This window comes from Cavenderia fasciculata, assembly GCF_000203815.1.
Source record: "Cavenderia fasciculata unplaced genomic scaffold Scf_Dfasci-G-o-80e12.f1-5, whole genome shotgun sequence".
Lineage (NCBI taxonomy): Eukaryota > Evosea > Eumycetozoa > Acytosteliales > Cavenderiaceae > Cavenderia > Cavenderia fasciculata.
The window spans coordinates 2,718,406-2,743,821 of NW_004457735.1; the positions used below are offsets into that span (position 1 = coordinate 2,718,406).

The following is a 25,416-nucleotide window of genomic DNA, read 5'->3' on the forward strand; positions in this document are numbered from 1 at the left end:
ATAATAAAAAAAATTAAAAAAAAATTAATTTGAGCACTTTCGTTCGTTTTTTACTAGTAATTAAAGAAGAGATACTTTTACTTTACAGTATTATCAGATAGAGTAATAAAGAATGGTTCATACATCAAAACATAAAGAAAGATCATTTGAAGAGACTAGTAGAGGTTCATTAGTTCAACATGATGGATCAAGAGAAGAAAGACATAGAATTTTAGCTAAATCATTTCCTCTTAAATTAGCAATGTGGGTATGTAATGTACATGTGTACACTGCAGCGTACACAAACCTATATATACGTCAATAACGATGATCTAACTGATTACATCTTTGTAGGATTTCGGTCAATGTGATAGTAAGAAATGTACAGGTAGAAAATTAGAAAGATTAGGTTATGTTAAATCAATCAATTTAACAAACAAGTTTAAAGGAATTGTATTAACGTATGTAAAGTAGAGAATTGCAAGTTAAAGTGTTTATATTAACTTTTTTTTGATTTAGACCATCAGGAACTCAATCAATTGCACCATGTGATAGAGAACTTGTTCAAACACTTGGCATTTCAGTGGTTGATTGTTCATGGGCAAAATTAGATACAATTCCATTTGCAAAGATGAAAGGTGGACATGATAGATTATGTATGAAATTTATTCAATTGATTTAATATTTGTTATTAACAAATACCTATACTCTCTTTTTTCTAGTACCATTTTTAATTGCAGCAAATCCAGTAAATTATGGAAAACCATTTAAATTGACATGTGTAGAGGCTGTAGCAGCTTGTTTATATATTACTGGCTTTGAAAAGGAAGGCCATCAAATTCTTGGAGGATTCAAATGGGGTCCATCTTTCTACTCGGTCAACAAGGATTTGTTTGAGAAATACTCAAAGTGCACAGATAGCAAAGAAGTGGTCACTGTTCAAAACGAGTTTATCAAAAAGTGTGAAGAAGAGGCTTTACAAAGATTAACCAACCTAAATATTGTAGACGATGAATTTGGTTTGGCTATAAATCCAAATAGAAAATTCAATCAAATTGAAGTTGAAGATGAAGAAGATGATGATTCTTCAGAAGATGATGATGAAGAAGATGAAGATGATGAAGAAGATGATGGGGAAGAGGAAGAAGAAGATGAAGAAGAGGAAGAAAATGAAGATGATGATGAAGAATCAGAAGAAGAATCAGAAGAAGAAATAGATAGTGAAGAAGAAAAAAGACAATATAGAGAAAAGAAAGAACAACAACAACAAAAAAGAGAACAAAGAACACAACAAAAAGCAGAACAAAAACAAACAGCCAAACCAGCAGCTGCAACAAATAGAAAAAAGTATGGAAAATAATAAATAAATAAATAAATTGTTTTGTGTGATTTTTGGGAATTTAAAATATTTATTTTAAAATATTATTGCGACCATATATATAAACTATAATTATATATTATAATTTTTGTTTTTTTTATGGTTCGATACGACGTGGATCTCTTGGGAATAAGGAAGTCTTTCTAATGTTACCAAGACCCATGTAAAGCATGACAACACGTTCAAGACCAACACCACCACCAGCATGTGGAGATGCACCAAACTTGAAAGCATCGATATAGGCTTGGATTGATTGAATGTTGATACCGTGATTCTTGGCAGATTCCTCCAACATGACAGCATCATGGATACGTTGAGCACCAGAGCAGATTTCTTCACCACGCATAAAGAGATCGTAGGCATTGGCCAACAAGACATTGTTTGGATCTGGCATTGTGTAGAATGGACGAGCGGTACGGTAAAACTTGTCGATAATGTAAAAATCGACGCCATACTTTTCCTTGATGATCTTGCCAAGACGCTTCTCTTGAGAGGTGTTGATGTCGTTATCTACGACTTCTTCTCCAATCTCCTTGAGGAAAGCAGCAGCTTGGTCAAAAGTGAAACGTGGGGATGGACGAGTCCACTTGAATGGTTCATAACCATATTGTTGAGAGATAATGTCAATCTCCTTTTTGAAACGGGTCTCTAAACCTTCAAAGATCGAGGTCATCAAATTGTCGAGTTCGTCCAAAACTTCGTGATAGTGTTCACGGAAAGTCATTTCAATATCCAAACCTACAAACTCGGTCAAATGACGATGGGTGAATGAGTTTTCAGCACGGAAAACTGGACCAATTTCAAAGACACGCTCCATATCGGCACAGATAGCCATTTGCTTGTAGAATTGTGGGGATTGGGCGAGGAAGGCGTGAGTGTCAAAGTAGCCCAACTTGAATACAGATGCACCAGACTCTGAAGCAGAGCTAATCATCTTTGGTGAATGGATTTCAACAAAGTCACGTCCAACCAAATATTCACGGAACAATAAACCAACGGCCGATTGAAGCTTAAAGATGGCTTGGTGGGCTGGTACTCTAAGATCCAATACTCTATTGTCTAATCTCTTGTCTTGTGATACTTCGACATACTTTGAAGCTTCTGATTTCTTCTTTTCCAATTCTTCCTTTTGTTTTTCATTAAGACTTGTATTCTTTAATTCTTCTGATAATTTTGCAATTACCTTGTCCTAAATAAATAGAAAAAAATAGAGGTTAAAATTATTTGTTCCTTTTTCTTTTTCTTCTTCTTTTTCTTCTTCTTTTCTTTCTTACTTGTTCTTCAAGAATATGAATTGGTCTTGAAAGATCTTCAAGTTGTAATGGAATAATGTGAGCTTCAGAGACTACGAAAATAGAGGTGATATGTAATTCGACATCCTTTTGAGAGCAAGATTCGATTGGCTTTGGTACCTTGGAGATGGTACCTTGGACATCGACGATGGATTCCTTGGTGATGGAACCAGCAAACTTGACCATAGACTTGGAGTTTGAAGCATTCTTGGCCAAAACACCTTGAACGGTAAAGAGGGTGTCTCTGAGGGTCAAGAAACACAAGTTGGCACCTTGGAGACGTGATCCGTGTACACGAGCTCTAATTAAAACCTTTTGAGTGTCCTTTTCGATAGTCAAGTCTTCAACACGAGTGAATACCTTTCCTTCACGTGTTTGTGATTGAACCAATGGAGCCTTACCAAAGTTGTCACCACTGGTGGCACTGTCATCCTCTTCAACCTTTTCAACCTTTTTGGCTTGTGGTTGAACTTGTTTTTCTGCCTTGAAAGCTGCCTTTTTAGCATCCTTTTCAGCCTTCTTTTGTTCCTTCTTTAATGCGCTAGAAAAAAAGAAAAGTATAATAAACAAAGTAAGTATACTATAGTAGTAGTTTTTGAAAAGAGTTATTATTTATCAAAGAACTAGAATCTATGTCGTTTGATGAATATATATCTCTATATAATATTGTAAAGAAGGGGAAACCAACCTTTTGCTCTTTTCAGCATCAGCAGCTGCATTTGTATTTTCAATAGTTGACATTCTGTTGTTGTTGTACTGTAATACTACTTGATACTATATCTAAATGTTGAGTAATTAAGGTGTCATTTGATGTTCGGGTTCAACGATCATTGAAAAAAAAACAAAAATAAAAAAAATAAATAAATTATGCTTGGGAGAGGAACAAAGTAAGAAATCAATATGTGTTTCCTTCTTTTTGGGAAACATTAAATATATAATTATGAGTTTTGTTTGTTTGTTGTTATATATCTTTATGGTTGTTGTATTTTTATATTTATTTATTGAATTGGTTTAATCTGGATAATTTTAAAATGTGATAATGAACAAATGAATTAATTATTATTAATATATATATATTATGTAGACGGATGATCAATTTGTTTAAATGTTATAATTACCTTAAAGTGTAAACCTATCAATGAAAATACAAGACATTTGATATCTTGAATCAAATAGAAAAATACCTTTAATCCTTCTGGATCTTTACTCTTTTCAACTTCCATCAATGATCCAATTTTTGTTGTCTGTTGTGAAAGAAATAAATGATATTAATATTAATATCACAATTTCTAATAATATTATTGTTGTGACAAAGGTTTCACTTACAGTAAATGAAATGTGTTCGTTATTTAATACAATTTCCAATTCTTGTTTACCAACTACATCTGGTTCAGGCCATAACTTGTCGTCTTCTTGCATGACACCTGATTCTCCAATCATCTTTATCAAAACTTCTAAAACTGCTTTGCTTACAGTGACTAATATTATCGATATATCATTGTTGTTAGCTTTAAACCATCGTACAATCGTATAATCTCTCTCTCTATCTCTATCTATTTTTGCTTACCTTCTTTTCTAATGATTTGTTCACTTTTGTATCTAGAGTTATTTGCGTATCTTAACTTTCCTCCATTACGGAATTCAAGCTCCAAGAATTCATGACCAAACTTTCCTTTATGTCCAATACTTTTGATTCATTAATTGATTGATTGATTGATTGATTGATTGTTAAAAGTTAGTATCATCATATGATTCTTTGATTCATTCTTTCTGTGTTATTTACAACACAACATTGCAATGTGATGCCTAACATACTAATATCTCATATAAAAGTCTTCTGTTGGATCTTTCTTTGGTGTATCAACAACGATAGCATCACCAGTGGTTGTTGATTGTTCAACTGTTATTTCATCTTTGTTTTCTGTTTCCATTTCTCTATCAATCTATCTGTATTTGTGAATCGTCGCGTAGTATTATATTTATCTTTCCTCTCTCTTTACAAACAATAAATAAATATGATTTAATAGAATAATATACAATGGATTGAATCAACTAAACTAAAGATAGATAGACAGATCTTAAGGGTGTTGTAGTTCTATGGCTCTTTGAATTTTCGAAAATTTTAATTTAATTTGAACACAGAGGTGCTTATTCGTTTTTCGGAGTTGCATTATCACTTCATTTCATTCTTTAATCTACACATATACATAAATATAAATAGAAAAAGTAAATAAGATCTACTTTATAGAGACTATTAAAGTATATTAACTTGTTGTTTATATATATTTCTATGTAGATGACTCAATGGTTTCCAGAACATAAACCAATTTATGATTTAAATAAGAGTTGGGAATACAATTTAGAGAATGGACCATTTGTAGAAGGGTTTGTAAAGCAAGAACGTAAATGGGCACCAAAGGAGAAGTGGATTGACTTTTTAGGTGTTTGCAAGGTTGCTTCACCGTTGGGTGTACCTGCAGGACCATTGCTCAACTCTGCTTGGATTGATTTTGCTGCACAAGCAGGTTTTGATATCCTCACCTACAAGACTATTAGATCCAACCCATATAACGGACACGCAGTCCCCAACATTGTCTATATCGACGTTGAAAAGGGTCACCAGTTTAGTGCTGCCGACTCGGGCATCACCGTCAAGACATCGCCAACCACCCCAACCGATATGGACTCGTTGTCTATCACCAACTCGTTTGGTATGCCCTCCAAAGACCGTGAATACTTGTTACAAGATATCAAGAAAGCTAATGGTTTGTTGGCAGATGGACAAGTCATGATTGTATCGGTGACAGGTACATCACACTCGGCACACGAGTTTGTTAAGGATATGGTCGATGTTGCTAGAATCGCTGTAGAGGCCGGATCAAAGGTTGTAGAGGTAAATTATAGCTGTCCAAACGTTGTGACTGGTGAAGGTCAAATCTACAACAATCCAGACCAAGTCTATGAAATCTCAAAGGCTTTGGTCTCAGAGTTACAACCACACAACATTCCACTCGTCATCAAGGTTGGTGTACTCGAAGACAAAAACAAGATGGAAAAGCTTATGCTTCAAGCACACCGTGCCGGTGTCACTGCTATTGCCGGTATCAACACCATGTCGATGAAGGTTATTGATCGTGACACCAACGAACCTGCACTCGGACCAGGCAGACTCTCAAGCGGTGTTTGTGGCGCTCCTATCCGTCAGACTGCCATCGACTGGATCTCCCAAGCCCGTCAAGTCATCGACCAACACAAACTCCCTCTTCAACTCATCGGTTGTGGTGGTATTGTCCAACCACAACACTTTGACGACTTTTTAAATGCTGGTGCCAACTTTTGTACAAGTGCTACTGGTCTCATGTGGGATCCATATCTTGCTTTGAAATGGCATAATATGAAAAATTAGAGAATGAGAGAGGCAAACATAAACATAAAAGTAAAGTAATTAAAAAAGACAAAACAGAACAACAAAAGTTTTATTTGTACATTTTTCTTTTTCTTTTTTTTTTTTTAATTGTTTAATAGATCATCATCATCACTACCAAATTCAATGATGGGAGCATCTTGAACAGATGGTAGGACTAATGGATATTGGAGACGGGTAGCAAGATTACGATAGACAAATGATTGACGGTTGGTAGGTTGATATTTGAGTCTGATAGGATTACGATTTGGACTAGAGTAGATGAACTTTTGTCCTGGTTTACACACCAAATCACCTTCAATGTCTACTGGGAGGGGAGCTACGATACAGTTGACAATGACATTGACGTTACCAATGGATACACTGATAGTGGTTGGATCTCTTGCTCTTGGTTGCAACATGAATCTAATGCCTGTCAAGTCTCCGATAATGTTGAAATTGTTTTCTTGAATTGGTTTGATTGTAGCAACATAAAAGCCGACATTGACGAGACCGGTTGTGACAATACATTGAGCCGATCCTTTAGTACCATACACTGTAACGTGGATCTTGAATGGACCACCACCACCAATAATTTGAAGAGCTTGTAGACGAATCTCTATACTTTCACTGTCTGAAACAGATGGAGTCTTTTTACCGGAACTAAAGGTCAATACTCTTGAAGATACAATATCAATTAAATCATAGGAATAGGTAGGTGCTTCCATCAATTCAATACTATCAGTCTTGTAAAACCAAAATGTCTTGGTATCTCCATTGTTTAGTTGGATGGGTGGTAATACTCCCGATCCTGCAATCGATGTTGTCCATCTCAATGATTCTGGATTTTGATAATATGGTAATATTATATAACATGTCATTGACATGTTACCAATTTGCATAAAATAATCTGGTGCTATAAATATTAAATAATAATAATTAATTAATAAATATTATTCTTTTTCATTGTTTCTATTCTAATAATTACCAGGTTGACCAGTAGTTTTTTCAATATAATAAAGATATTCAGTAATTCTCCAAAGTTGATGAATTAATCCACCACCATAAACAGCCCAAGTTTTTGGGATTAGGTCATAGATTAGACCCAATTGTGGTTCGATTGGGACTGGACGAAGATCAACTGATTGTGCCCATGAAGAAAAGGTATTCTTTCCAAACTTGTCGGGAGAGAATGCACCTGGACTACCACCTTCGGTGATGATGGTAGAGTGTTGACTGTTTGATGAGAATTCTTGACGTGATTCTTGTGATACTGAATTGTCGTAGGATCCAGATCCACTGGCACTGACCGACCCAATGGGTGCCGATGCATGGACTGATAGTGACAACTCTGCATTTGCTTGTAACTCACTTTGAGTGGTGGTCGATGCATAGTAATTGGATACAATGGATACCATCTTTAATGTTCCACCCATTACTGCACTCTTGATGTATGCAGTACCGTACTTGATCATGACTGCTTTCATCTTTTCGACAGAGTTGGCTTGAACGAGATCCCTAAGGAATAAATGGTGTAGTTTGATATCACTCTCGGTGAGGATGACTTTACTTGTCGAACATTTGACTTCTGATACGATAAACGAACCTTCTGATTCTTGTTCATGTTGTGATGCCATTTGAACGGATTGGTCTTGTGAATAGGCTGCTGAAGCTCCGACAGAGTATCCCCAGAATCCACCAGATGCAGATGCAGATAGAGATAGACCAGATTTGATTGCCATCTCTGATGCAATTGAACTTGATGTTTCGTAGAATGTCGATTGACTAGAGTAGGTACATTTTGGTGCTGGTGTACCACTCAAACCATATGGAATGGTATAGACTAGACCACGATAGAGATCGTGTACAGTAGAGAATGGTTCATCCTCGCAATACCCAAAGTTAAAGATACGAGTATCTTTACTCTTTCCAGTTAGAATATCAACACCATGTCCAAACACATCAATACCTGGTAAAGCATACAAGTATTGATTGTTTAACAATGATCCGAGTAATTCATTGGTTTTGTAGATTGGATCAATCTTGGTTGGTGGAGCCAATTCCCTACAAGTCTTTGTCAATTCCATAAAACAATCAAATGGACATGCATGTGGTGAATCTTCATTACAAGCTCCATCACCACAAGATGGATGAACGTTTTGTAAATCAAAGTTGGATAAATCGGTACTACCTCTTCCTTTATCCTTTGGACAATAAAACTTTGAATTTACATTGGCTTCATTTGAATTATAAATATTATCTCCACATTCTAAAAATAAATAAATAAATAAATAAATAAATAAATAAATAAATAAATAAATTATTAGTATGATGTTATTTAATAATAAATTAATCTTTTTGTTTTTTTTAACTTTCTTACTATTAATTGAATAAAATGATTCAAAGTTTAAATATTTGTTATTGATTTTTTGTTTGATTGAGAATGAACTGTTTGGATTAACTGGATTACAATTGAAATCAACTTGAAAGATAGAGGCGGTGGAAGTGTTGGAGATTCTAAGAAGATATTTGTAGTTTCTAGATGGACCTTCAACAATGATTAATTCCCTTTTACCATTGACAATGAGGACTATGGAGCAAGAGGTGGCTTTGATGAGCAGATGGTTCTCGTTGCTTGTTGGCTTGGCGTAAAAGATGAGGTGACCGTACTTGATGGTGGACGATGCTGGGATTTGAGCAAACTCGACCATGAGGTGTGGTCTTGTGGTGAGGGGGATGGGGGTTTGAGGTTCATAGACCAACGAGGTGTTGGGGTAGGTACACGAGCAGTCATGGGGACAAGAGAAACAATCCTCATTGATTGGATTACATATAGTGTCATTGTCACAGGCACGGTCTGTCGATGGTGGATGGATACGTTGGTAGGCTTTAAGTGCAGTCTCACCGAGAACAGCTGTCACGGCATCAGCACAATTAAACCAAATGGAAGATGGAGGTTTACGGCAATTCTCAGTAGAGGCACTACCACATTCAACAGTGACACCAGTTCCAATCGATGACAGTTGGTCAGATACCAATGAAGATGAAGGGCCATTGAGGATGATTCGGTGTGTTGGATATCCGTAGCATAGCAAATGAGTGGACTGCAAATGGAGTCTTGAAGATTGCACGTACACCATGTCACTGGTCGATTGAGAGATACTGGCATGGACCATAGATCTAGTGAGATGGGCAGTCGAGTCATCACCAAGATACAACGCAGCTCCCGTAGCAGCCTTGCAATGTGCAAAGATGGTGTTGACCGTTGTCAAAGTAGCTCCTTGTACCACCGACACACCTCCTCCAACATTTTGTTGACATTTATAGATCACAAATCCAGTAAGTTTAAACTTGGTATCAGGACCCTTCACCAAGAATGCTCTTCCACTTTCTTGACAGTTCACTACTGCCATTGTATCCATTTTACCCAAATCTTGAACATTCTCTGTCATGTGATCATCTCTTGCTGGGTTAATTGTTCTAAAGAGAGAGAGAGAAAATAAAAGGGATTAATTAATTAATATATGTCTTTGACAAATAAATTAAATTGTGTACATACGATATAGATAAAGATATTCCATTTGATATCTCTAATTCTTTATTCTTTACACCAGAATAAATACCAGGTGCTACCATAATAGTAGCAGATGTAACACCTGATTCAGTTACAGTATCAATAGCATCTTTTAAATTACTAAATGATTGTGAAGCATTTCTTCCACATGCATATAAACATTGTGATCTATAGTCTACATAGATTGTAAACTGTTGTTGTTGTTGTTGTTGTCGTGTTGTAAAACTAGCTAGATTGTTTACATCAGAGAACTGATGTGATTGTACAAGTCCAAGTTGACTAATTGATAGGACTAACAATAAAACACTGAATAGTATCATAGTGTTTGTGTTTGTCCCCATCTTTGTGAATTTTTCTCTCTCTTTTTTTTTATGTGTGTTAATTTTTTTAGGAGGAGGGGATTTTAATAAAGTGATTCAAAACCCAAGACCTTTGATCACTTTGTCAATGACCATCAAGAAAAGAGTCGGTTAATTTAATTCATTTTAATTCAATTTAAATAAATATTGGTGTTATTACAAATATCTTCCTCTTCTTCTTTTTATAACCAAAATAATAATATTAATAAGAATTATGATTTTTGGGATAGTTTGGTTTTTATGGAAATATTATTATTATTTATTTATTTTTTGTAGTTATTTGTTATTTTTATTTATTTAGAGGTCAAGATCTGAATCTTGATCATCACCACCACCACTAATAATTGGGTCATCATTATTAACACCTGGATGAATTAATTGATCAACTTTGAAACGTTGAGAAAGGTTACGATAGGATGTGGCGGTGAGACGGTTGGATGGATCATAGAGTAAAGTGATTGGTCTCATGTTGGCAAGTGCATAAATGTACTTTTGACCTGGATAACAAACCCTGTCTAGAGGATTTGTGTTGGCCAGGCAATGTTGGATGACATTGATATTATACAATGTGATTTGCATTGAATTGGGGTCTTTGGCTCTTGGTCTAATTGATAGACGGATACCTACCAAATCACCGATATTGTTGTTATTGTTTTCTTCCATTGGATTGATTTGAACGGAATAGTAGGGCGAGTTACGATGGGTACTGATGGTTTCACTGTACTGGCTAGATCCTCTAGTTCCATAGACAGTGATGTGGAATCGATAGGGTAGCGTGGGCTTTGAAGCAATCAACACGTAAAATCGGATTTCTATTTTAGCTTCGGGTGGAGTTGGTGTGAGAGCTTGTGGAGCAAATTGGAACATTCTAGAAGACACCAAATCAACGAGGTCAATTGAATATGCCGATGCCGTAAGCAACAAGATTGGTTCAGTCTTTGCAAACCAAAATGTAATAAATTGTTGAGACTTTATACGTATCGCATCGGAATGTTCCCATGGATATTGTCCCATCTTTACATAGTTGCTTTCATCCTTTGGTGAATCTGAGAATATAACATAATTGGTAACTGGATAATTAAGATTATCTCTAAGTCCCATTAAATTAATTTCTGGATCTAAAATAAAAAATTAAAAAAATAATTATTAATAAAAGATGTCGTATTATTATTCTTTGTTTTTTTTTGTTTACCTTTTAAATTTGTAACTTTGTTTAAGAAATAAATATATTCAGTAATTTTCCAAAGATCGTGGATTGTAATATTTGGATCGGTTGGGAATCTTTGATAGACTTTCCAAGTTTTTGGGATGAGATCAGAGACGAAACCAAATTGCGGGTCGATTGGGACTGGACGAAGATCGACTGTTTCAGCCCATGAAGAAAAGGTATTCTTGCCAAACTCATCGGGAGAGAATGCACCTGGACTACCACCTTCGGTGATGATGGTAGAGTGTTGACTGTTTGATGAGAATTCTTGACGTGATTCTTGTGATACTGAATTGTCGTAGGATCCAGATCCACTGGCACTGACCGACCCAATGGGTGCCGATGCATGAACAGATAGTGACAACTCTGCATTTGCTTGTAATTGACTTTCAGTGGTGGTTGATGAATATTGATTCGATACAATGGATACCATCTTTAATGTTCCACCCATTACTGCACTCTTGATGTATGCAGTACCGTACTTTTCCATAACTGCCTTCATCTTTATGATGGTAGTTGCCTTGACGAGATCCCTAAGGAATATGGGATGGAACTTGGTATCACTCTCGGTGAGGATGACTTTACTTGTCGAACATTTGACTTGGGATACGATAAACGTACCTTCTGATTCTTGTTCATGTTGTGACGCCATTTGAACGGATTGGTCTTGTGAATAGGCTGCTGAGGCGCCAACAGAGTATCCCCAAAATCCACCAGATGCAGATGCAGATACTTGTAATCCCGAACGCATTGCCATCTCTGATGCAATTGAACTTGAAGATTTGTAGAATGTCGATTGACTAGAGTAGGTACATTTTGGTGCAGGTGTACCACTCAAACCATATGGGATGGTATAGACCAGACCACGATAGAGATCGTGTACAGTAGAGAATGGTGTATCCTCGCAATACCCAAAGTGTAAGATACGAGTATCCTTACTCTTTCCAGTTAGAATATCAACACCATGTCCAAACACATCAATACCTGGTAAAGCATACAAGTATTGATTGTTTAACAATGATCCTAGTAATTCATTGGTTTTGTAGATAGAGTCAATCTTGGTTGGTGGAGCAATTTCCCTACAGGTCGTTGTCAATTCCGAGTGACAGTCATACGGACATTCTTGTGGATTATCTTCATTACACATATTGTCACCACAAACTGGTTGAATACTTTGACTTCTAGAATCAATCGCATCTTTATCTTTTGGACAAAAGAATCTTGATGCATAATATGATTCTTGATAATTATAAATTCCATCTCCACAAACTATATAGAGAAAGAGAAAATAAAAAGAAAATATAATTAGTTTATCATTTCAATACTTTTTTTTTACTTTCTTTTACGTACTATTCATTGAATAAAAAGCATCTAAATATTTATATTGATCATCTATGGGATCTCTATACTTTATAGAGAATGAACTATTTGGATTATTATCATTACAAGTAAAGTAGACACGAATCTTGGCTGGAAGTGGACTTTCAATGAGGTGAAGGTTGAATTTATAGGCTTGATAGGCACCCTCGACAATTGAGAATTCAAGTTTTCCATTCATCATGAAATCCAGTTTACAAGAGTCTGCTTCAACCATGATACGATTCTTTTGGTGCTTTTGACGAATATATGCCTCAAGATTTCCAAATTTCGGTGCTTGTGGATAGACATGTGGACGATCAATCATCTTGAATCCCTTTGGATAGGCACCTTGACTAAGTAGATACGAGTTTGGATGATTACATGAACAATCGGTTGGGCAATTAATACAATCCTCTTGTGCAATATCACATATAGCATTATGATTACATGTTGATGCAGTTGATGGTACTCTTAACATTATTGGTGATTTTAATATAATATCATTACTTATTGCTAAAAAAAGAAAAATAAAAAAGAAAAAAGAATATTAATATTTTGATTATTTGTTAATATTAATTATTTAATATTTCTAACATACTAAGAAGAGTTTCAAATGAACAATCATATGACATAACTTTTGGTATATGACAAATAGATGCGTGGCATTCAATAATACTTGATAAACCAATAGATGAAACATCATCAGTTATAAAGGAGGCGAGTTGATATGGTAAATGACCAATATAGGCACGTTGGTTTCCAGAGTTGTTTGGGTCACATGGAATATGTGATTGTAGGAAATGTACTCTGGCAGAGTCAACCTCAAAGACTGGTGATCTAACAGATGCACCATTACCAAAGAACAATGTCTTTGTAAGGTATGCAGTACTGTTACCTTGGACATACAATCCACCACCATTGACTGCCATATTATTGGCTATAATGACATTGGCTGTTGTCAAGGTGGCACCTTCGATAACCGATATACCACCACCTCGGAGATGATGACCATTGACAATGACAAACCCAGTAAGCTTTAAATGAGTTCCTTGTCCTCTAACCAAGAATGCTCTACCACTACTTTCACAATCAATAAATACCATTCCCGATATACTACCAAATTGTGTTAATGTATTTGGTTTACTATCTTGATGTCCTATTATTGTTCTTGTAAATAAAAAAAAGAAACAAAAAAGAGAGATAAGTTAGAAAAGCTAAAGAGTACTTTAGAAAGTATATATTATTATTATTATTACATACGATATTCTTAATGATAAACCATTTGATATATCCAATTCTTTATTCTTTACACCAGTGTATTGACCAGGTTCAACCATGATAGTAGCAGATGTAACACCTACTGCTTCTTTGATAGTATCAATAGCATCTTTTAAATTACTAAATGGTTGTGACACATTTCCACATGCATGTAAACATTTTGATCTATAGTCCACATATATAGTAGACCCAGATAATAATAATTGATTGGTTGTAGTAGTAAATGATGCTATAGTATTAACATTACTATTATGACTATGACTATCATCATCATCTTGACCAAATATTAAACTTGGCAATAATAAAGTGATTATTAAAAAAATAAATAAACTATGTGTGTGTAGTTGTAGTTTCATTATTATTTTTGTTAATGTTTATCTCTCTTCTACTATGGACGTACACACACACAAACATGCATGTTCTTATGTAATGTACAACTAAACTAAACTAGACTATTATTATTATTACGACGACGGAAGAATATCAACAACAAGAGAGAAACACAAAACAATTAAACGTTTGATGGTGTCATTACCGCCGTGATTTTAGCTCTTCAACGAAGGTACCCTTGACACCTGTACCACCAATCAATCATTATTATTATTATACCCGCTATGTAATATCTTTGCGGTAGTCTATTATCAGACGAAAGAACGTGTAAATAATGGGTAGGTAGTTGTGCAATCTGGCTAGCCATTTGGATGATCAAAATTATGAAACTTGGTCAGTGGGTTTGATGCAAATTGAATCGACACCCTTTTCAAGCAGTTGACGATCATGTGATGGGTTGCCGCCTTTTTAGAGCACGTCAAAGCTGCTTGACCACACAGGGAACGACAGTGTGATATTCGCATGAATGGCACGTGCATCACATTAAATGGTTCTCCAACCGACACAACTACCTTCCTACGCCCTAAATTGGCGGGTATGATCACACCATCGTTGTGTTTAAAAGATATTAACACCAAACACCATGTTCCTCACAAGAGGATACACACACAAACAAGACCAACATCATCCATCATCAACTACAATTAATATTTCTTTACAAAGAGAAAAGAGAATAGAGAGATAATAATATCAAGATGAAGCTAAGATATATACTTTTAATATGTATCTTGCAACAATTGATCTATTGTTCATATTCTACTAGTATGTGTAACAAAACATAAGAACTGATATCTATTTCTATCTTGTCTCTAACTATTATTTCTTTTTCTATTTCTATTTAGGAACATTTTATTTACAACAACCAGGATTTGAACCATGTCCATCAACAGTAACATGTGGAGAAAGAGAAGAATATCCATTTAGTAGTATATCTGAAGCACTAAGAGAAACAGCAAAATATGCAAATGAAAAGAGAGTATTTATGTTTGGCAAGGGAGAGTATACGGGTGCCGACAATTTCGATCATCACATCAATGGAGGAGATGTAGAATTTATCAATCCAACCTTTGACGTTCGTACAGTGATTATTGAATGTTCATCAGTCTATCCACCAGTGTTTACCGTGACCAATGCATCGTTTGTTTTGCGTGACATTACCATCAAGTATTGTGGAGGAGCCTTTGCCCCAGTAGTCTTTGAAAACTCTGTTGGTACACTTACCAACGTCCAATTTGACTATACCACCGGTAGTCTTGCCACATCTGTCTATGTAGGTCAGAAAAGTTCGGTACAAGTGATTGGTGGTCGTTACAATGCCGGTATCTATCCAACTCGTCCTTTCATCCGTACAAGTGGTCACTCAGAACTTGATATCCTCCAACTCAACAGTAGTATGTTGGACATGTCAGTTACCAACTATCTCCAACTCGAACAACCAATGGTCATTTGTCAAGACTCTCGTGTCACTGTAGACTCTTCATCGTTTGCTCGTTACTCTTGTCAATCTGGATGTAGTGTCATTGCCACTAGCACAGGTACCAATATTTGTCCCATCTATTACAGTGTACCAGAACCAATATTCAAGTATGAAGGTGTTGGATCTACCTATCAATGCATAGATACCAAATGTGGTGATCAGAAATGTGATCCATATGAAGTATTTTTCTGTAGTACTGATTGTCCCAACACCATCTTTGAAGGATTGACACCTGGTTTCTATACCGAGACCTTTTTCTCTACCAATTGTCGTGCCTCTATCGAAATTATTGGTGAACCAGTCATCAGCGACTTTTTAAACGCCTATCCCGAAGGTTATGCCACTCTCTTTGCCTACTTTAGAGTTCCATCATCCAAGGTCTACCAATTCACAGCAGAATCCAACGATATTGAAGCCGTCATTGAAATTGACAATGCTCAAGTCTATCATAGTTCCGAAGAATCCTCCAATGGTTCACCTGCAACCTTTGAACGTTTTATTGAAGGTCCAGTCGTCCATAGTATCAAAATTACCCTATTTACTAAACCATTTAGTAATTTACGTTCATTTTCTTTAAAATCTGATAAATCTATTAATTATTTTTATTCAAAAAATAGTAAGAAACAAATAGAAAAAATAGAAATAGAAAAAAAAAAAGATAAGATTAATATATTAATACTTTTTAATTTTAATTTTTATTTTCTATAGAATGTGGAGATGGTATTAAAGATAATGGAGAAGTATGTGTTTATGATGAAAAAGGATGGACATCACAAGCATCATGTGGTGATGGTATTTGTAATGAAGTTAATTTTGAATCATGTTTTGTAGATTGTCATGCACAATTTACTACAACATGTAGTGCTACCAATGTACCAGATAATCATTTGTCACCAGGATACACCATCAATGATGACACTTTGGGAGATATGATTTCAAATCAACAAATCTGGCATTTACCAGGTTCTGAACATTTGTCATCTGGTTTTGATATTGTAAAGGGTGAGGAAGGTGCTCTTCCAATCTTTTATTTCGACTATTGCACCAAAGAAGAAAAGAACCTCTTACAAGATGTCTATCGTCAATCCATCTATGAATTACCAGAAGAATTGACTGGTGGTGTTCATCCAAAATGTACTTTTGATACAAGTCAACAAACTCATTCAAGTATTTCTCAATTTAGAACTGAAAAGTCTCAAAGTACAAGTATGCAAGAAAAGAAAAGAAAAAGAAAAAGAAATCTAAATAATTCAAACAAATTATTAATTCTTTATTTATTTTTTAGGCTTTAATATTGATGGTAGTGCAGGAGGAGGATGGGGAGGATATAGTGCACAAGTTGCAGCATCTTATTCAAAGGATAGATCAGTTAATCAAGCCATGTCATTATCGACTAGTGCAGAGTCGACAGTCATTTCAACCAGTCTTATTTGTACAACATCATCTGTAGAGATGGTTAAATATACATTCCATCCATCGTTTTTAAAGGAATTGGCATCGGTTAAATTCTCTCGTGACATGTATGAAGTAGTCAAACGATATGGTACTCACTTTTATCAGACTGCTGTGCTTGGAGGTTCGTTGAAACAATTGACAGTGATTGATAAACAAACCTATCAATCTGAATCATCTACCTCGTGGCAAGAAAGTTCACAGCGATCATTCTCTGCATCTGCATCTGCTCCCGTCATGCAAGCAAGTGGTCGTTATGCCGACACGTCTGATTACACTGTATCTGGTGAACGTCAAGAATCAATGGAATCAAAGTCATCTAGATCAAGCGTCGAGGTGCTCGGAGGAGAACCAGGATCCTATTCACCAGACTCTCCCAACCAAGGAAACATGTTACAATCTTGGGCCAAGAGTTTGGACTTCCTTCCCGTGCCAGTAGAATACAAACTCAGTCCCATTAGAGATATTCTACCAGACGATTGGAAGAATGCCGATGGTAACAGTATCAAGGATCTATGGATGCAAGGTGAGACCCAGTACTATGAAGAGAATGCATTCTTTGGTGCCGTTGGTGTGTCTGGAGCCATCTTTATCACCATTACACCAGAGATGCCCACCGAGCAATTTACCACTCCCCAAGTCGACCCTGCCGCCTATGTTAATGTCCATTGGAAGAATGCCAAGGGTGAGCTTGTTACTACCCGTGTCGACCTCGAGGGAATCATGACCACCACCACCAAAGATGCCATTCCCATGATGATCGATTTCAGTCAGAGCGAACAGGCCCCCGACATTTATCAATGGAGTAAAAAGGCCTTTACCAACAAAACCGCTGTCTGGAACTCCCCCATCCCCAAACAACATTATCATCCAAGCATCTACACCTCTCGTATGCCATGGCGTGTCAACTTTAACCTCGCCAGCAAAGACAACTTTTTCGAATCCACTCAAAAGCCAACCATCACCCACAAACTGCCCACCCTCCCAACCACCAAACGATTCGAATTCCACTTTGTCGATTTCAAGGGAAGTCGTGGATTCAAAGTTGACAATACACAAAATGTTGTCACTTCTCAATATATTGACTTTTATCTTACTAGTTTTGGTCATTACTGGAGTGACTATCCATCGTATCTCGTCAGACCCGGTATAACAAGATGCAAGTCTGATTCTGATTCTATTGCCCAGGTTATGGAATGTCTCTACAAGACCACCAAGAAATACGATACCTTTACCATGTATCGTGGAGCTGTTAACGCTGCCAACCCACACATCTCTGTTCAATACGATTACAATGCCGTCAAGACAAGAACCATCGATTGGTGGTCCAAGGAATTCAAGGCCTACACTGGAGCCAACAAAAACACCCTTGCCTTTACAGCACAAGATTACTATGGCTCTCAGTTTAGACTTGCCTGGGTCATGGTCTTTGAATCTTCATCCTCTTGGTTGAGACCAATCGTTGGTTATACCGCCCCTAGATCCATGTCTTCATTCATCACCCCTCGTCTTTTTGCAAATGCAACCAATGCAAACACTGCCATTCCCTTGCCATCTGTTAAATTACAACCTCTTCGTCAATTGAATGATTTTGATTTCTTTACTACAAATTATGGTTTATTTGATTAAAAAAAAAAATTAATAAATAATAATTAAATCAAAAAAAATCCAAATTTAATAATGGATCAAATCATTCATTACTTTTTCTACAACAAACGAATCAATCAAATCAAACAATGGGATTAATCTTTTCAAATTGGAAAAGAATATCGTATCTTTAGATGCTGCTAGAAAGACTACACTTTTTTATCGTTTAAAACTAGGAGAGGTAGGTTGTTGTAATATACCTGCTATTGGATACAATGTTGAATCTAAAGAATACAAGTAAATTTAATCTTTAATATGGATGAATTAGTTTATTATATTATATTTTTTCTGGAAATATAAACTTTACAACTTTTGAAGTTGGAGGTCACAAAAGGATTAGACCATTGTAGAAACATTATTATTCAGGAATATTGGCTGTTATATTTGTTGTAGATGCAGCCGATAGAGAAAGAGGCAAAGAATCAATTAATGAATGCGATCAATGATGAACTTCATCATCATTGAGAGATTCAGTTTTACTCATTATGGCCAAAAAAATGGATGATCCAAATGCATTATCAGTGGCACAATTAACTGATCAATTGGGATTACACAGTCTTAAACGAAAATGGCATGTGCAACCAACAGTTGCTATTAGAGGTGATGTTTTGGATTGGTTAAATAAAACTCTTAAAAATCAAATTAAATAACCATGTTTTTCCTATGAGATTTAATGGAAATCGATGAAAATTGGATAAATGTATCCACCGATGTGGGGAACATGGAAATGACAAAACAAACTTTTTCGGGGACTACCTGAAAAAAACAATCAACTTTTTATAGGTTTTTCCTATGAGGATTCAACGGAAATGAATGAAACTTGGTTAGAAATGTAGCCACCGATGTGGAGAACATGGAAATGAAAAAAAAACCTTTTTCGGCCAACCTTAAAAAAAGAAGAAAAAATTTTTTTTTTTTACTACAAAAGTGTATTTTAGATTTATTTGATTTAATTGGTTGGCGCAAGATTTCTCTTGTCCCTGTACAGATTATTAGTTTAAATAAATGTTGTTATTATTTTTTTTTTTTTTTTTATATGTGTGTTTGTGTTGAGTTGCAATCATTTGTGTTGGAGGTTGGAGGCTTAGAGCTTGTTGTTATTGGCGTACATTATTGTCTTGTTTAATCTATTATATTGATTCCTTATTTCATCATGTGTTATCAGCTTGTGTTCATCGATGGCAGGCAAATTTTTTTTTTTACTACAAAAGTGTATTTTTGATGGCAGGCAAAAGAAGAAAAAATAACAGGAACTTTATCGACATCTGCAGGGTTCGAACCTGCGCCTCCGAAGAGAATTGATTTCTAGTCAATCGGCTTAGACCACTCACCCAAGATGCCTTGGTTGAAGCTTTTTTGCTTCTAGGCCTTTTATATGGAAAAATTTTCCCCCTTTTTTTGAATAGTAGAACTAGATGGGTAGGGGTGGGTGGTGTGCCATTTATAATAGACCAAGGTGGTTGGGGAAATGAAGAAAATAAAACCATCATTCATGTTCGATATTAATATCTTAGTTATAATTCATTTTTCGGTCGTTTCGGTTTTTTAGATGAAAACATACGGAAAGAGAGAGATACTATCTATCTATCTATCTATCTATCTATCTATCTATCTATCTATCTCTCTATCTATCTATCTATCTATATAAATTTTACATTCATTATTTAGCTCCATCCACCATCCATTCATGTGACCACAAACAACTTCAGATCATTTAAAATATTGTTGCATTCATATTTAAATATACATATATCACAATAATTGATTCAGTGTATCATGGATGTAATGAATGATATTAATAAATAATAATAAATTAAGGAACACTATTTTTTTTTAAGAGTAAAATATAATTCTTAATCTCTTTTACAATTCTTGGTTATAGCTCCATCCACCTACTATTCATCGAGGCCCATCCCCAGGGCCCACAGCAGATCCTTTTATTTTGATGGAGAATGAAAGGAGATGATAGACCAAAATTTCGTCAACCTTCCAACAGCTCCCTAAGCGCGTGGAGGATGACACCATGGACCAGGGTATTAGGATGATAAACCAAGGGCCAACGGGGTCAAAATATCTACAACATTCATGAAGCTCGCTGCTGTTATTTTATCGGGGATTGTAAAAAATCTATTTTAAAATTTATCGGGGCTTTACAAATCATTGATACAAAAATCTGCTAACTCTCTTTTTATCCACATCCTTCATCACCATCAAACCATTCATTCACTCTTATTTTCTTATTTAAATTTTATACAATTGTTTACAAAAATGAAGATAATAATAATATTAATTCTATCTATAATAGTATCAATTTATGGTACAATCAATGGACAAGCAGTAGGATGTAAAGGAACACTTAACGACTATGCATTGTGGACAGAACAACCAACACCAGTAGCAGAAGTAGCCAATGGTAAATTATTTGTTACAGGTCCAGAAAACAACACTGTCAACGTCATACATGTCTATGGTACACCCTATCAAATGGGTTATGCTCATGGTCAACTTTTAGCACCCAAGATCCAAAAGATGATTCCCTTGTTTTTCCAGTACGGTGAACTTAGTATTGCACAGTTTGTAGAAAAGTTCTCAGACAGAATCCCCAAGGTATTGCTTGAAATCATCGAGAAACTTGGTCTTGAAGCTGCTTTGGACTACATCATTGAAGAGACACGTCCATTCACACCACCCTATTTCTATGAAGAGCTAAAGGGGTTGGCCGACGGCTCTGGAGTCAGCTACACCCTTTTGCTTCAAGTCCATATGTTCCCCGAGCTTACCAAGGCTGCCTGCTCGATCATTGGAGCATGGGGAGATGCCACCGACGAAGAATTTAGACTGTTGCAACTCCGTGCCTTGGACTGGGGACTTTCTAGCCCGTTGAATGCCTACCCCATGGTCATCGTCTACCATCCACAAGCTGGCAATGGTAACCCATTTAGCGTGTTGGGTTGGACTGGTTTCATTGGTGCTTTGACAGGTTACTCTCGTAATCTAGGTATTTCACAAAAAGTTTGGCTCATGTATGACGGTGAATACAAACATGCCGGTATTCCATTCTATTTCATTCTCCGTGACATGCTCCAATACGACAACACCGTCCAAGAAGCCATCACTAGAATCCAAGATGCTCACCGTACCTGTTCCATCTTTTTGGGCATCGGATCCAACTCTACCATGACTGCCGACGTCGTCGAGTATAGTTATAGTTATGTCAATATCTTTAATGATACCACCCCATTCCCAGGCTACAAACCATCACCACCACAACATCCCATTCTCAAGGATATTGTCTATGTTGACCGTCACCCTCAACCCTCCTCGGACCCATGTCTTGCCAGTCTCTTGCAAACCTACTATGGAGCCATTTCACCGCTAAACATTATCGACACTGTTTCACAATCACAAACTGGTGATCTTCACATTGCCATCTACGACTATTACAACAACCAAATGTACGTCTCGGTTGCTGCCACCACCGTTACCGATTACCCATTCCCACCAGGTACAGTCATCTCTCCTGCCTTTGCCAATCAATTCATTCAATTAGATATGAATACATTATTAACTTTACCTTATTAAATTAATAAATTAATTAATAAATAAATCTATATATTTCCAATTTATTCCTTAATAATTCTTTTAATCTTTTTTAAAAATCGCTTTCATCTCTTTCTTCAAAATATACTCCTTCCTACAAAAATAAATTAAATTAGTTTATATATATTCTTTTTTCTTCTTCTTTCTTTTCTTTTTTCTTTTCTTTCTTACTTCAGTTTGCCATTTATTATCATTATCTTTTTTAGCAATACCACAAACTTCCATTTGACCTGGAATTGGATGTTGATATTTAGCGTTTGGATTTGCATGAAGATAAAACTTGGTGTCCAAGTGATAGAGACGAATTGGTTGACCACGCATCCAAATATCAGAACCATCAATGGTTTCAACACGCCAGTTGTCACCGCCATCACCTTGACCTTCTTCACCAAAACAACTGACTTCATTGTTCTTGGTGAGTGGAGAGACGGCAGCATGACTGTGCAAGTTCTTTTTAGTATTCAAATGAAGTAATCTAATAGTGTCACCCTTCTTTACAACCTTTCCTTGTGGTTGATTCTCTCCGTGTGCACCCTTGATTACCCATAAACTGTTTGGATCGTTACCATCGGCAAACCCAGTCACCGATTGCTGTCCACTTCCTCCATTACCACTACCATAACTAACCTTGTGTGAATGTAATCTATATTTTGAATTTGAATGTAATAATTTAATTATACTACCATATGTTACTTTTGTTACTAAAAGAAAAGAATAAAATAATAATCGAGTATATTAGTATCCATGAACCTATGTTTATATATCATATCATATCATATATATTTGTAAAACACTTACTAGCATGATCTTCATATTGATCACCTTCATTTGCAGAGATAATATTAACCAATACTAAACAACTAATAAACAATAATAACAAGTATTTAGAACTTAACATTCTCTCCTTTCTCTTTCTATCTCTCTATTTAATAATACAACAACAAACAAAATCGACTAAAATGAATATGAAAATAGATTTGCTCAAAGACGATGACGATGCAGGGGTTTTTTTTGCAAACTAGTTTTTTTTTTTGTTTATACATATTATTATTGTTACTTTTTATTAGTTTCATAATCTTTTAAAAATTCTATAGTTTCAGAACGACCATAACGAGTTGCTATAGATAGAGGAGTATCACCATCACATAGTTTGGTGTGGTCGGCACCTTTTTCGAGGAGGATACGACAGATGGCAGCTTGGCCGTGACGCGCGGCAATGTGAAGTGGGGTGGCTCCCGATTTATTGGCCTGATCAACTGATTTGGCGTTTGGGAACTTTTTAAATAACTCTTCGATGACTGTTAATCGACCGTGTTGGCAGAGTACGTGGAGGGTGGTGTTGCCATCGGTAGAGAGTGCAGCGTCGACGTTGACGTTGCTGTGTTCCAAGAGTGCGGTGACTGTGTTTTCGCGGTGACGCGCAGCTGCCACATAGAGGGCTGTGGAGCCGTCGGTGGTCAGTGCGAGGTTGGGGTCGGCGCCAGCCTGCATCAACATGTCTACAGCTTTGATGATACCATTCTGTGCGGCAATGAGAAGTGCAGTAGCACCATCTGGAGCACGGTCATTGACCTTTGCCTTGGCTTTAAGTAGTCTTGTCATAATACCAAACTTTGCAAATTGTGTAGCCACCATCAAACAACTATACCCACCACGTTTAATGTTTGGGTCGGCGTCCAAAGACAACAAGACGGTGACAACATCTTCATTGGCCGTTTCAGTGGCGACGTAGAGTGGTGTAGCACCCTCTTGATCCAATTCAATATTTACATTGAGACTGCCACGATCCACTATACGTCTGACAATCTGTGGATGGTTGTATTGACACGCTCCAACCATACCAGTGATGAGTGAGTTTGGGTCGAGACGTACACCATCGTCGTGTGCCTCGCCCAGCAGATAGTCGACTGCATCGACACTACCTTGCACACACGCCACAGCAAACGGAGTCACTCCACCTCCATTCTCTGACAGATTGACATCTGCACCCAGTTGTACCAACTGTTTCAACAACTTTCTATTACCATGATAACTTGCAAAGAAACTCGGTGTACATCCATTATCACTTCGTACATTAACATCCAATCTCAATCTTTCTCTTTCATCCAACATCTCTTCACATTTATATTTATCATTCACTTTACATCTTTCATAAAATTCTAAACTATTCTTTTGTGAATACATTGTCTACTATATATATATATATAAATATGAGTATTAAACTAAACTAAAACTAAAATACATTCTGAATCAACCGATTCTTGTCTTGAATACTAATAATATAATTAAATTATTTTTTGAATTTTTATGAATCGATTCATTTCTTATCCTGGTAAGACTTGAAGATGACTAATCATTGAATTATCATTATAAATATACATATACAAAGAAGAATCATGATAACAATTAGAAATATCATCAACAACAAGAATGTTGTACAGAAATCATTGATTTCATTAAATAATAGTAGTAGTAGACACTACACAACGACTGTATCATCATTGTCATCATCTTTTACATCATACTCTCCTACTACTAGAACTGCAGCTATTGGATCATTTCAAAGTAATAAACAACAAATATATAGTAGTAGTAGTAGTAATAGTATTAGAAATTATGTTTCACAACAACAAACAACACCAATATCAACTTCAAATGAAAGGTAAATAACAAAGACAATGAAATATATATATATATTTCTAATATTCAATCTATTTCTATTATATTTTTAGTATAACAATACATGAATATACAGATCTTGTAAATGATGAATTGGAATTATTTACAGAAAAGTTGGAATTTGTTGGACAAACTTTAGATATACAAGGATTTGATTTAGAATCTACTGATGGAGTATTGACACTAAAACTTGGTGATTTGGGTACCTATGTAATTAATAAACAAACACCAAATAAACAGATATGGTGGTCATCACCAATCAGTGGTCCAAAAAGATTTGATTACGATTGCAAATCACAACAATGGATTGATAATAGAGATTCTACACCTCTTAGACAATTA

General features: G+C 35.9%; 10 protein-coding genes and 1 non-coding gene across 11 annotated transcripts; 5 read left to right on the forward strand and 6 right to left on the reverse strand.

Annotated features, from left to right (window-relative positions):
* Window positions 1–112: 112 nt before the first annotated feature.
* Window positions 113–1,339, forward strand: DFA_05876 (Hypothetical UPF0293 protein; the record flags this gene model as incomplete). Its single annotated transcript, XM_004361536.1, has 4 exons — window positions 113–247; window positions 334–440; window positions 499–635; window positions 702–1,339. The coding sequence occupies 4 exons, from the start codon at window positions 113–115 to the stop codon at window positions 1,337–1,339; spliced, it is 1,017 nt and encodes a 338-aa protein (XP_004361593.1).
* A 115-nt stretch (window positions 1,340–1,454) lies between these two features.
* aspS1 (aspartyl-tRNA synthetase) lies at window positions 1,455–3,390 on the reverse strand (the record flags this gene model as incomplete). The annotated part of the gene is made up of 3 exons (XM_004361537.1): window positions 1,455–2,546; window positions 2,632–3,190; window positions 3,338–3,390. 3 exons carry the CDS (start codon window positions 3,388–3,390, stop codon window positions 1,455–1,457), a joined length of 1,704 nt encoding a protein of 567 aa, XP_004361594.1.
* A 257-nt stretch (window positions 3,391–3,647) lies between these two features.
* On the reverse strand, window positions 3,648–4,580 carry magoh (mago nashi protein; the record flags this gene model as incomplete). Its single annotated transcript, XM_004361538.1, has 5 exons — window positions 3,648–3,665; window positions 3,768–3,893; window positions 3,976–4,127; window positions 4,217–4,335; window positions 4,465–4,580. 5 exons carry the CDS (start codon window positions 4,578–4,580, stop codon window positions 3,648–3,650), a joined length of 531 nt encoding a protein of 176 aa, XP_004361595.1.
* Window positions 4,581–4,945: 365 nt separating this feature from the next.
* Window positions 4,946–6,055, forward strand: pyr4 (dihydroorotate oxidase; the record flags this gene model as incomplete). The annotated part of the gene is made up of 1 exon (XM_004361539.1): window positions 4,946–6,055. One exon carries the CDS (start codon window positions 4,946–4,948, stop codon window positions 6,053–6,055), a length of 1,110 nt encoding a protein of 369 aa, XP_004361596.1.
* Window positions 6,056–6,159: 104 nt separating this feature from the next.
* DFA_05880 (uncharacterized protein) lies at window positions 6,160–9,946 on the reverse strand (the record flags this gene model as incomplete). Its single annotated transcript, XM_004361540.1, has 4 exons — window positions 6,160–6,968; window positions 7,041–8,321; window positions 8,433–9,532; window positions 9,612–9,946. 4 exons carry the CDS (start codon window positions 9,944–9,946, stop codon window positions 6,160–6,162), a joined length of 3,525 nt encoding a protein of 1,174 aa, XP_004361597.1.
* A 336-nt stretch (window positions 9,947–10,282) lies between these two features.
* Window positions 10,283–14,526, reverse strand: DFA_05881 (uncharacterized protein; the record flags this gene model as incomplete). The annotated part of the gene is made up of 6 exons (XM_004361541.1): window positions 10,283–11,103; window positions 11,178–12,461; window positions 12,543–13,064; window positions 13,150–13,718; window positions 13,812–14,103; window positions 14,439–14,526. The coding sequence occupies 6 exons, from the start codon at window positions 14,524–14,526 to the stop codon at window positions 10,283–10,285; spliced, it is 3,576 nt and encodes a 1,191-aa protein (XP_004361598.1).
* Window positions 14,527–14,681: 155 nt separating this feature from the next.
* On the forward strand, window positions 14,682–19,241 carry DFA_05882 (uncharacterized protein; the record flags this gene model as incomplete). Its single annotated transcript, XM_004361542.1, has 5 exons — window positions 14,682–14,754; window positions 15,062–16,312; window positions 16,405–16,902; window positions 16,982–18,763; window positions 19,162–19,241. The coding sequence occupies 5 exons, from the start codon at window positions 14,682–14,684 to the stop codon at window positions 19,239–19,241; spliced, it is 3,684 nt and encodes a 1,227-aa protein (XP_004361599.1).
* Window positions 19,242–19,292: 51 nt separating this feature from the next.
* Window positions 19,293–22,377, forward strand: DFA_05883 (acid ceramidase-like protein; the record flags this gene model as incomplete). The annotated part of the gene is made up of 3 exons (XM_004361543.1): window positions 19,293–19,411; window positions 20,310–20,335; window positions 21,101–22,377. The coding sequence occupies 3 exons, from the start codon at window positions 19,293–19,295 to the stop codon at window positions 22,375–22,377; spliced, it is 1,422 nt and encodes a 473-aa protein (XP_004361600.1).
* DFA_05884 lies at window positions 20,055–20,136 on the reverse strand. The gene has a single exon. It is a non-coding gene; the product is annotated as a tRNA-Ser (tRNA).
* A 70-nt stretch (window positions 22,378–22,447) lies between the features above and the next one.
* On the reverse strand, window positions 22,448–24,579 carry DFA_05885 (uncharacterized protein; the record flags this gene model as incomplete). The annotated part of the gene is made up of 4 exons (XM_004361544.1): window positions 22,448–22,489; window positions 22,567–23,096; window positions 23,194–23,255; window positions 23,453–24,579. 4 exons carry the CDS (start codon window positions 24,577–24,579, stop codon window positions 22,448–22,450), a joined length of 1,761 nt encoding a protein of 586 aa, XP_004361601.1.
* Window positions 24,580–24,791: 212 nt separating this feature from the next.
* Window positions 24,792–25,409, forward strand: fxn (frataxin; the record flags this gene model as incomplete). The annotated part of the gene is made up of 3 exons (XM_004361545.1): window positions 24,792–25,057; window positions 25,128–25,284; window positions 25,392–25,409. 3 exons carry the CDS (start codon window positions 24,792–24,794, stop codon window positions 25,407–25,409), a joined length of 441 nt encoding a protein of 146 aa, XP_004361602.1.
* Window positions 25,410–25,416: the final 7 nt, after the last annotated feature.